General features: G+C 49.4%; 1 protein-coding gene across 1 annotated transcript in view; it reads left to right on the forward strand.

The window, feature by feature from the left end:
• LOC135057126 (uncharacterized) overlaps positions 1–12546 on the forward strand; it is a 184155-nt gene that overhangs the window by 136282 nt on the left and 35327 nt on the right. The window contains 2 exon segments of the mRNA XM_063963021.1: positions 8179–8257; positions 8377–8474. Coding sequence (XP_063819091.1) covers positions 8179–8257; positions 8377–8474 — 177 coding nt within the window.

Below are 12546 nucleotides of genomic sequence, written 5' to 3' on the forward strand. Positions count from 1 at the left end.
CGCTTCAGTTCGGAAGATTTCACTCTTGTCCTTTCCAACTGGATGTGCTCGCACAGTGGTCGGGCTCGCATCTGCAGATTCACCAGAGGGTGAGGTTGTCTCCACGGGCCAGAGTATCTCTACTCTGGTGGCTCAAAGTACACAATCTAACCGCAGGAAAACGGTTCAGCGTCTGGAATTGGATAATTCTAACGACAGACGCAAGTCTCAGAGGTTGGGGAGCTGTAGTTCAAAATTGACAGCTCCAGGGTCTCTGGGCGGATCACGAAAGATTGTTGTCTATAAATGTCCTGGAACTCCGGACAATTTACAATGCGCTACGACAAGCAGTGCACATCCTCCGGTCTCGGACTGTTCAGGTACAGTCGGACAACGCGACGGCAGTCGCGTACATCAACAAACAAGGAGGAACAAGAAGCCGCATGGCCATGCGGGAAGTAGCTTGAATCCTCAATTGGGCCGAGCATCACCAAGTGATATTGTCAGCAGTGTTCATTCCAGGAGTGGACAACTGGGAGGCAGATTATCTCAGACACAGGGATTTTCATTCAGGAGAATGGGCATTAAATCCAGAAGTGTTTCACATGTTGGTCCAGAGGTGGGGTTACCCACAAGTGGATCTGATGGCATCGCACCACAATCACCAAACGCCCCAGTATGTGTCCAGAAAGCGGGATCCAAAGGCAGTGGCAGTGGACGCTCTCACAATCGCGTGGCCGTACAGCCTCGTGTATCTGTTTCCACCGTTTCCGCTGCTCCCTATGTTGCTAAAACGGATCAAACGAGAGTTCGCCACAGTCATATTAGTGGCGCCTCATTAGCCTCGGAGAGCTTGGTTCTCGGATCTCCGCGGACTGCTCGCAGACGATCCTTGGCCGCTTCCGCTACGTCCGGACCTGTTACAACAGGGTCTGTTCCTTTACCCCGATTTAGCGCGGCTGTGTTTGACGGAGTGGCTGTTGAGACCGCCCTCGTAAGAAGAGAGGGCATTCCAGATTCGGTTATACCAACCATGTTACGTGCTAGGAATCCGGTTACGGCAGCTCATTATTACAGAATTTGGCGTGCCTATATAGGTTGGTGTGAAGCTCAGAAATTTCCGACATCATCTTTCAAATTATCCCGTATTTTGTTATTTCTACAGACGGGGTTAGATGGAGGACTGCGTTTCTCTACACTAAAGGTGCAGGTATCTGCTTTGTCAGTTTACTTTCAACAACGATTTGCTCTATTGCCGTCTGGACACACCTTTCTGCAAGGTGTCCTCAGAGTACAGCCTCCGTTCATTACACCTACAGCGCCATGGGACTTGAATCTGGTTTTAGATTTCTCTAACGTCCTAAGTGGATGCTGGGGACTCCGTAAGGACCATGGGGAATAGCAGCTCCGCAGGAGACTGGGCATAGCTAAGAAAGAATTAGGACTACCTGGTGTGCACTGGCTCCTCCTTCTATGCACCTCCTCCAGACCTCAGTTAGAATTTTGTGCTCGGCCGAGCTGGATGCACACTAGGGGCTCTCCTGAGCTCCTAGAAAAGAAAGTATATTTTAGGTTTTTTATTTTCAGTGAGATCTGCTGGCAACAGACTCACTGCTACGTGGGACTAAGGGGAGAGAAGCGAACCTACCTGCTTGCAGCTAGCTTGGGCTTCTAGGCTACTGGACACCATTAGCTCCAGAGGGATCGGACACAGGCCCAGCCTCGGTCGTCCGGTCCCGGAGCCGTGCCACTGTCCCCCTTACAGAGCCAGAAGCAAGAAGACGTTCCTGGAAATCGGCGGCAGAAGACTTCGGTCTTCATCAAGGTAGCGCACAGCACTGCAGCTGTGCGCCATTGCTCCCCATGCACACCACACACTCCGGTCACTGATGGGTGCAGGGCGCTGGGGGGGAGGGCGCCCTGGGCTGCAATAAGAGTACCTTGCTGGCAAATACCACATAATATAGTCATAAAGACTATATATGTGTAAAATACCCCTGCCAAGTATAAATATAAAAAAGCGGGAGAAGTCCACCGAAAAAGGGGCGGGGCTATCTCCCTCAGCACACTGGCGCCATTTTCCCTCACAGCTCCGCTGGAAGGACGCTCCCCAGGCTCTCCCCTGCAATTTCCAGACTACTATATTAGCAGCTATAAGGGAAAAATCACTGTGGGTAGTGTGAATCCCTGTATATATAGCGCTCTGGTGTGTGCTGGCATACTCTCTCTCTGTCTCCCCAAAGGACTTTGGGGGTCCTGTCCTCAGTCAGAGCATTTCCTGTGCGGTGTGTCGGTACAGATGTGTCGACATGTTTGATGAGGAGGCTTATGTGGAGGCGGAGCAGGTGCCGATAAATGTGATGTCACCCCATGCGGGGCCGACACCTGAATGGATGGATATGTGTGAAGGAATTACGTGACAGTGTCAACTCCTTACATAAAAGGTTTGACGACATAGCAGATATGGGACAGCCGGCTTCTCAGCTCGTGCCTGCCCAGACGTCTCAAAAGCCGTCAGGGGCTCTAAAACGCCCGCTACCTCAGATGGCAGGCACAGATGTCGACACGGATACTGACTCCAGTGTCGACGACGATGAGACTAGTGTACATTCCAATAGAGCCACCCGTTACATGATTACGGCAATGAAAAATGTGTTGCACATTTCTGATATTACCCCAGGTACCACAAAAAAGGGTATTATGTTTGGGGAGAAAAAACTACCAGTGGTTTTTCCCCCATCTGATGAATTAAGTGAAGTGTATGAAGAAGCGTGGGCTTCCCCTGATAAGAAACTGGTAATTTCTAAAAAGTTACTAATGGCGTACCCTTTCCCGCCAGAGGATAGGTCACGTTGGGAGACATCCCCTAGGGTGGATAAAGCGCTCACACGCTTGTCAAAGAAGGTGGCACTACCGTCTCCGGACACGGCCGCCCTAAAGGAGCCTGCTGATAGAAAGCAGGAGGCTATCCTGAAGTCTGTATATACACACTCAGGCATTATACTGAGACCAGCTATTGCTTCAGCATGGATGTGCAGTGCTGCAGCTGCGTGGTCAGATTCCCTGTCGGAAAATATTGATACCCTAGACAGGGACACTATATTGCTAACCATAGAGCATATTAAAGACGCAGTCTTATACATGAGAGATGCACAGAGGGATATTTGCCGGCATGCATCTAGAATAAGTGCAATGTCCATTTCTGCCAGGAGGGGATTATGGACTCAGCAGTGGACAGGGGATGCAGATTCTAAAAGGCACATGGAAGTTTTGCCTTACAAGGGTGAGGAGTTGTTTGGGTATGGTCTCCCTGACCTAGTTTCCACAGCAACAGCCGGGAAATCAACATTTTTACCCCATGTTCCCTCACAGCCAAAGAAAGCACCGTATTATCAGGTACAGTCCTTTCGGCCCCAGAAAGGCAAGCGGGTTAGAGGCGCGTCCTTTCTGCCCAGAGGCAGAGGTAGAGGGAAAAAGCTGCAAAATACAGTCAGTTCCCAGGAACAAAAGTCCTCCCCCGCTTCCTCTAAGTCCACCGCATGACGCTGGGGCTCCACAGGCGGATCCAGGTGCGGTGGGGGCCCGTCTCAAGAACTTCAGCGATCAGTGAACTCGCTCACGGGTGGATCCCTGGATTCTACAAGTGGTATCTCAGGGGTACAAGCTGGAATTCGAGATGTCTCCCCCTCGCCGTTTCCTCAAATCTGCCTTGCCAACAACTCCCTCAGACAGGGACGGAGTGCTAGAGGCAATTCACAAGCTGTATTCGCAGCAGGTGATAGTCAAGGTACCCCTCCTTCAACAAGGAAGGGGTTACTATTCCACAATGTTGGTGGTACCGAAACCGGACGGTTCGGTGAGACCCATTTTAAATTTGAAATCCCTGAACACTTATATAAAAAGGTTCAAGTTCAAGATGGAATCGCTCAGGGCGGTTATTTCAAGCCTGGAGGAAGGGGATTACATGGTATTACTGGACATCAAGGATGCTTACCTGCATGTCCCCATTTACCCTCCTCACCAGGAGTACCTCAGATTTGTGGTACAGGACTGTCATTACCAATTCCAGACGTTGCCGTTTGGTCTGTCCACGGCACTGAGGGTATTTACCAAGGTAATGGCCGAAATGATGATACTTCTTCGGAAAAAGGGAGTTTTAATTATCCCGTTCTTGGACGATCTCCTTATAAAGGCGAGGCCCAGGGAGCAGTTGTTGGTCGGGGTAGCACTATCTCGGGAGGTGCTACAACAGCACGGTTGGATTCTGGATATTCCAAAGTCACAGCTGGTTCCTACGACACGTCTACTGTTCCTGGGGATGGTTCTGGACACAGACCAGAAAAAAGTGTTTCTCCCGGAGGAGAAAGCCAAGGAGTTGTCATCTCTAGTCAGAGACCTCCTAAAACCGAAACAGGTGTCGGTGCATCACTGTACGCGAGTCCTGGGAAAGATGGTAGCTTCTTACGAAGCAATTCCATTCGGCAGGTTCCATGCAAGAATCTTTCAGTGGGATCTGTTGGACAAGTGGTCCGGATCGCATCTTCAGATGCATCGGCTGATAACCCTGTCTCCAAGGACCAGGGTGTCTATGCTGTGGTGGCTGCAGAGTGCTCATCTTCTGGAGGGCCGCAGATTCGGCATACAGGACTGGGTCCTGGTGACCACGGATGCCAGCCTTCGAGGCTGGGGGGCAGTCACACGGGGAAGCAACTTCCAAGGACTCTGGTCAAGCCAGGAGATTTCCCTACACATAAATATTCTGGAACTAAGGGCCATTTACAATGCCCTAAGTCAGGCAAGACCCCTGCTTCAAAACCAGCCGGTACTGATCCAGTCAGACAACATCACGGCGGTCGCCCATGTAAACCGACAGGGCGGCACAAGAAGCAGGATGGTGATGGCAGAAGCCACAAGGATTCTCCGATGGGGCGGAAAATCACGTGTTAGCACTGTCAGCAGTGTTCATTCCGGGAGTGGACAACTGGGAAGCAGACTTCCTCAGCAGGCACGACCTCCACCTGATAGAGTGGGGACTTCATCCAGAAGTCTTCCAGCTGATTGCAAACCGTTGGGAAAGGCCACAGGTGGACATGATGGTGTCCCGCCTCAACAAAAAGCTAGAAAAATATTGCGCCAGGTCAAGGGACCCTCAGGATATAGCTGTGGACGCTCTAGTGACACCGTGGGTGTACCAGTCGGTGTATGTGTTCCCTCCTCTTCCTCTAATACCCAAGGTACTGAGGATAATAAGAAGGAGAAGAGTAAGAATTATACTCATTGTTCCGGATTGGCCAAGAAGAGCTTGGTACCCAGAACTTCAAGAAATGATCTCAGAGGACCCATGGCCTCTACCGCTCAGACAAGACCTGCTGCAGCAGGGGCCCTGTCTGTTCCAAGACTTACCGCGGCTGCGTTTGACGGCATGGCGGTTGAACACCGGATCCTAAAGGAAAAGGGCATTCCGGAGGAAGTCATTCCTACGCTGATCAAAGCCAGGAAGGATGTGACCGCAAAACATTATCACCGCATATGGCGAAAATATGTTGCTTGGTGTGAGGCCAGGAAGGCCCCAACGGAGGAATTTCAGCTGGGTCGATTCCTGCACTTCCTACAGTCAGGGGTGACTATGGGCCTCAAATTGTGTTCCATTAAGGTCCAGATTTCGGCTCTGTCGATTTTCTTCCAAAAAGAACTTGCTTCACTGCCTGAAGTTCAGACTTTTGTTAAAGGAGTGCTGCATATTCAGCCCCCTTTTGTGCCTCCAGTGGCACCTTGGGATCTCAACGTGCTGTTGGATTTCCTAAAGTCGCATTGGTTTGAGCCACTTAAAACCGTGGAGCTAAAGTATCTCACGTGGAAAGTGGTCATGCTGTTGGCCTTGGCTTCGGCCAGGCGTGTGTCAGAATTGGCGGCTTTGTCATGTAAAAGCCCTTATCTGATTTTCCATATGGATAGGGCGGAATTGAGGACTCGTCCCCAATTTCTGCCTAAGGTGGTGTCAGCTTTTCATTTGAACCAACCTATTGTGGTGCCTGCGGCTACTAAGGACTTGGAGGATTCCAAGTTGCTGGACGTAGTCAGGGCCCTAAAAATTTATGTTTCCAGGACAGCTAGTGTCAGAAAAACTGACTCGCTATTTATCCTGTATGCACCCAACAAGCTGGGTGCTCCTGCTTCAAAGCAGACTATTGCTCGCTGGATCTGTAGCACGATTCAGTTTGCACATTCTGCGGCTGGACTGCCGCATCCTAAATCAGTGAAAGCCCATTCCACGAGGAAGGTGGGCTCTTCTTGGGCGGCTGCCCGAGGGGTCTCGGCTTTACAACTTTGCCGAGCAGCTACTTGGTCGGGGTCAAACACATTTGCAAAATTCTACAAGTTTGACACCCTGGCTGAGGAGGACCTAGAGTTTGCTCATTCGGTGCTGCAGAGTCATCCGCACTCTCCCGCCCGTTTGGGTGCTTTGGTATAAAGCCCATGGTCCTTATGGAGTCCCCAGCATCCACTAGGACGTTAGAGAAAATAAGATTTTACTCACCGGTAATTCTATTTCTCGTAGTCCGTAGTGGATGTTGGGCGCCCATCCCAAGTGCGGATTGTCTGCAATACTTGTATATAGTTATTGTTTAACTAAAGGGTTATTGTTGAGAGCCATCTGTTGCGAGGCTCAGTTATTTTTCATACTGTTAACTGGGTATAGTATCACGAGTTATACGGTGTGATTGGTGTGGCTGGTATGAGTCTTACCCGGGATTCCAAAATCCTTTTCTTATTGTGTCAGCTCTTCCGGGCACAGTATCCTAACTGAAGTCTGGAGGAGGGGCATAGAGGGAGGAGCCAGTGCACACGAGGTAGTCCTAAATCTTTCTTAGTTGTGCCCAGTGTCCTGCGGAGCCGCTATTCCCCATGGTCCTTACGGATTCCCCAGCATCCACTACAGACTACGAGAAATAGATTTACCGGTGAATAAAATCTTATATTTTTACAGTCTTCATATTTTGAACCCCTACAACAAGTGGATGCTAAGTTTCTCACTTGGAAAACAATTTTTCTCCTAACCTTAGCTTCGGCAAGGCGTGTTTCAGATTTGGGTGCTTTGTCATGCAAGCCACCATATTTGGTGTTTCATGATGACAGAGCGGAACTTCGGACAAATCCCGCTTTCTTGCCAAAGGTAGTGTCATCTTTTCACATCAATCAACCAATAGTAGTTCCTGTGTTGACAGAAGATTCTGGAACTTTGGATGTGGTACGCGCACTATGCGTTTATGTATCCTGAACGTCTACAGTTCGTAAGACGGATACGTTGTTTGTTCTCTATGATGCTGCCAAGATGTGTTGGCCAGCTTCTAAGCAGACCTTATCCAGATGGATTAAACTGACCATACGTCAGGCTTACCTTCATGCTAGGTTACAGCCGCCTACATCAGTAACTGCTCATTCCACACGTTCTGTGGGATCTTCATGGGCAGCTGGTCGTGGGGCTTCTACGACGCAGCTTTGCCGTGCGGCTACAAGGTCATCAGTGCACACGTTTGTGCGCTTTTACAAGTTTGATACGTTTGCGGCATCAGCATCTAGCTTTGGCCGCCTAGTGTTACAGGTGCCAAACAGCTCTCCCGTCCACGGGGGAAGTTTTGGTACAACCCAAAAGTACTCCAGTGACCCCTAGTGGATGAAAAAGAAAATAGGATTTTGGTACCAGGTAAATCCTTTTCTTTGAATCCATAGGGGGCACTGGACGCCCACCCAGAGCAGTTTTACCTGGTTTGTGGTAAGTTCAGTGGATCTTATGGTAACACAGAATTGCCACCGACTGGTTCAAAGTTTCAAGCTCTATCGGTTATGGTGTCAACTGTTTAGTTGTCAGTAACGTTATGTGTCAACTGTTTAGTTGTCCATTATGTTGTATGTAATTCTCCATTGTCAATCTCTCTATCGCTCCTGTTCGGCTCAGTAAAAAACACTAAGGTACTCTGGGAATATGGAGGGGAGGAGAGTTACTAAATTTAAATATTCAGTGCCTTTTGTTCTGCTAAAGCCGTCCATATCCCAAGAGTACTCCAGTGCCCCCTATGGATTCAAAGAAAAGGATTTACCTGGTAAATACCAAAATCCTATTTTTTCTATAGTGTCTATCATTGCGTGTGTCTGGTTCCTATAAGGTGTCAGGATGTCACTGTCTATCTCTCCATGCAGGAGGGGGAGTATATAGAGGAACACAGTGGTCTGTACAAGGACGTGATGATGGAGAATCACCGGCCCCTCACATCTCTGGGTAAGAGGAGACTGTCATGTATTGTACAGGGGAGAGCAGGTATGGGGGCCCCCTATATACACACATCACCAGATAATCACATATATACACTGTACTCAATCACTGTGTGTCTTCTACAGATGGACCCAGTAACAGAGATACGCCAGAGAGATGTCCCCGTCCTCTGTATTCCCAGGACCGTACAGAGGAGAATCACAGGATCCCACAAGAGGATCAGGTAGGTGGGATTTAGGGTCTCACCAATATACCAAAGTGACTCTCTGTGACCGGACGCCTCCGAAAGCCCTCACTGCCTCGCGTCCTGCCGTCACAGAATGGGAGTACAAGTCACACGGGACCTGGCCAATTAGGGGATTCCCGTTTACTGTCAGTAACCACCTGTTACTGACTCCGCCCAGTGGGCGGGTACTATGCTGCCATCACCAGACTCCTCCTTCCTGTGGCGTCTTGAACCACGGTTCTGTTCTGTATGCGTCAACATGCTGTCTTACCACACCTGTGTGACGTTGACTGATCCCCACTAATCGCTTGCCCAAACACGGCACGGTAGCTGGCGGAAGGCGGAGCTTGAAGACGCTGGGTGTACCCAAAACAGCCGAAGAATGGGGCTATGTTTGGCATAACCCTGCAGGTCACAAGATGAAGCGGTCGTCTTGAGGCAAAATATGTTTATTAACTCAAATAGTTCTAAAAAGAACTCTTCCCTAGTTCTAGGGGTCAACAGCAATACAGCAGATGTTCACAGCAGACAGAAGATGGTGTATATACCCCCTGAGGCTCGCAGGACCCTTTTTATACATTAAAACCACACTGAATCTCATGAGGTAGTCCCACCCTGAGTCTTTTTCATCCAATCAGGATATCTTACAAAATATAAATAAATAAATTACATTTTAAAAGGATAAAACTGCATAAAGCAATTTCCTCCTTCCTGTCACACAAAGTTTGGTGTTGTTTAAACTGCTTTCTCTGACGTCCTAGTGGATGCTGGGGACTCCGTAAGGACCATGGGGAATAGCGGCTCCGCAGGAGACTGGGCACATCTAAAGAAAGCTTTAGGACTACCTGGTGTGCACTGGCTCCTCACCCTATGACCCTCCTCCAAGCCTCAGTTAGATCTCTGTGCCCGAACGAGAAGGGTGCACACTAGGGGCTCTCCTGAGCTTCTTAGTGAAAGTTTTAGTTTAGGTTTGTTATTTTCAGTGAGACCTGCTGGCAACAGGCTCACTGCATCGAGGGACTAAGGGGAGAAGAAGCGAACTCACCTGCGTGCAGAGTGGATTGGGCTTCTTGGCTACTGGACATTAGCTCCAGAGGGACGATCACAGGTCCAGCCTGGATGGGTCCCGGAGCCGCGCCGCCGGCCCCCTTACAGAGCCAGAAGAGCGAAGAGGTCCGGAAAAATCGGCGGCAGAAGACGTTCCTGTCTTCAATAAGGTAGCGCACAGCACCGCAGCTGTGCGCCATTGCTCTCAGCACACTTCATACTCCGGTCACTGAGGGTGCAGGGCGCTGGGGGGGCCTCCTGAGACGCAATAAAACACGATAAAAATACCTTACATGGCAAAAAATGCATCACATATAGCTCCTGGGCTATATGGATGCATTTAACCCCTGCCTGAATATACAGAAAAATGGGAGATGAGGCCGCCGAAAAGGGGGTGGAGCCTATCTCCTCAGCACACTGGCGCCATTTTCCCTCACAGCTCCGTTGGAGGGAAGCTCCCTGGCTCTCCCCTGCAGTCACTACACTACAGAAAAGGGTTAAAAAAGAGAGGGGGGCACTAATTAGGCGCAGTATTAATAAAACAGCAGCTATAAGGGGAAAAACACTTATATAAGGTTATCCCTGCATATATATAGCACTCTGGTGTGTGCTGGCAAACTCTCCCTCTGTCTCCCCAAAGGGCTAGTGGGGTCCTGTCCTCTATCAGAGCATTCCCTGTGTGTGTGCTGTATGTCGGTACGTTTGTGTCGACATGTATGAGGAGAAAAATGATGTGGAGACGGAGCAGATTGCCTGTAATAGTGATGTCACCCCCTAGGGGGTCGACACCTGAGTGGATGAACTGTTGGAAGGAATTACGTGACACTGTCAGCTCTGTATAAAAGACAGTGGTTGACATGAGACAGCCGGCTACTCAGCTTGTGCCTGTCCAGACGTCTCATAGGCCGTCAGGGGCTCTAAAGCGCCCGTTACCTCAGATGGCAGATATAGACGCCGACACAGATACTGACTCCAGTGTCGACGGTGAAGAGACAAATGTGACTTCCAGTAGGGCCACACGTTACATGATTGAGGCAATGAAAAATGTTTTACACATTTCTGATAATACGAGTACCACCAAGAAGGGGTATTATGTTAGGTGAGAAAAAACTACTTGTAGTTTTCCTGAATCTGAGAAATTAAATGAGGTGTGTGAATGCGTGGTTTTCCCCGATAACAACTGATAATTTCTAAAATGTTATTGGCATTATATCCTTTCCCGCCAGAGGTTAGGGTGCGTTGGGAAACACCCCCTAGGGGGGATAAAGCGCTCACACGCTTGTAAGGGCTCTACCCTCTCCTGAGATGGCCGCCCTTAAGGATCCTGCTCATAGAAAGCAGGAGGGTATCCTAAAATGTATTTACACACATACTGGTGTTATACTACGACCAGCAATAGCCTCAGCCTGGTTGTGCAGTGCTGGGTTGGCATGGTCGGATTCCCTGACTGAAAATATTGATACCCTAGATAGGGACAGTATATTTTTGCCTATAGAGCATTTAAAAGATGCATTTCTATATATGCGTGATGCACAGCGGAATATTTGCTGACTGGCATCAAGTCTAAGTGCGTTGTCCATTTCTACCAGTAGAGGGTTATGGACACGTCAGTGGTCAGGTGATGTGTATTCCAAATGGCATTTGGAAGTATTGCCTTATTAAGGGGAGGAGTTAGTTGGGGTCGGTCTTTCAGACCTGGTGGCCACGGCAACAGCTGGGAAATCCACGTTTGTACCCCAGGTCGCCTCTCAACATGAGAAGACGCCGTATTATCAGGCGCAGTCTTTTCGTGGACAAGGGGCAAAAGGTTCCTTTTCTGCCCCGTGACAGAGGGAGAGAAAAAAGGCTGCAGAAATCAGCCAGTTCCCAGGAACAGAAACCCTCTCCCGCCTCTGCCAAGTCCTCAGCATGACGCTGGGGCTTTACAAGCAAAATCAGGCACGGTGGGGGGCCCGTCTCAATGAATTTCAGCGCGCAGTGGGCTCACTCGCAAGTAGACCCCTGGATCCTTCAGGTGATATCTCAGGGGTACAAATTAGAATTCGAGACGTCTCCCCCTCGCCGTTTCCTAAAGTTGGCTTTACCGATGTCTCCTTCTGACACGGAGACAGTTTTGGAAGCCATTCATAAGCTGTATTCCCAGCAGGTGATAATCAAGGTACCCCTCCTGCAACAGGGAACGGGGTATTATTCCACACTGTTGTGGTACCGAAGCCAGACGGCTCGGTGAGACCGATTCTAAATCTAAAATCTAAAATATTTGAACACTTACATACAGAGGTTCAAATTCAAGATTGAGTCACTCAGAGCAGTGATTGCGAACCTGGAAGAAGGGGACTACATGATGTCTCTGGACATCAAGGATGCTTACCTTCATGTCAAAATGTACCCTTCTCACTAAGGGTACCTCAGGTTTATGGTACAGAACTGTCACTATCAATTCAGACGCTGCCGTATGGATGGTCCACGGCACCCCGGGTCTTTACCAAGGTAATGGCCGAAATGATGATATTCCTTCGAAGGAAGGGAATTTTAGTTATCCCTTACTTGGACGATTCCCTGATAAGGGTAAGATCCAGGGAACAGTTGGAGGTCGGTGTAGCACTATCTCAGGTAGTGTTGCGGCAGCACGATTGGATTCTCAATATCCCAAAATCGCAGCTGGTTCCGACGACTTGTTTTCTGTTCCTAGGGATGATCCTGGACACAGTCCAGAAAAAAGGTGTTTCTCCCGGAAGAGAAAGCCAGGGAGTTATCCGAGCTAGTCAGGAACCTCCTAAAACCGAGCCAAGTCTCAGTGCATCAATGCACAAGTGTTCTGGGTAAAAATGGTGGCTTCCTACGAAGCAATCCCATTCGGCAGGTTCCACGCAAGAACTTTCCAGTGGGACCTACTGGACAAATGGTCCGGGTCGCATCTTCAGATGCATCAGCGGATAACCCTGTCACCAAGGACAAGGGTATCCCTCCTGTGGTGGTTGCAGAGTGCTCATCTTCTAGAGGGCCGCAGATTCGGCATTCA

The sequence above is a fragment of the Pseudophryne corroboree genome, chromosome 3, assembly GCF_028390025.1.
Source record: "Pseudophryne corroboree isolate aPseCor3 chromosome 3, aPseCor3.hap2, whole genome shotgun sequence".
Taxonomy (NCBI): domain Eukaryota; kingdom Metazoa; phylum Chordata; class Amphibia; order Anura; family Myobatrachidae; genus Pseudophryne; species Pseudophryne corroboree.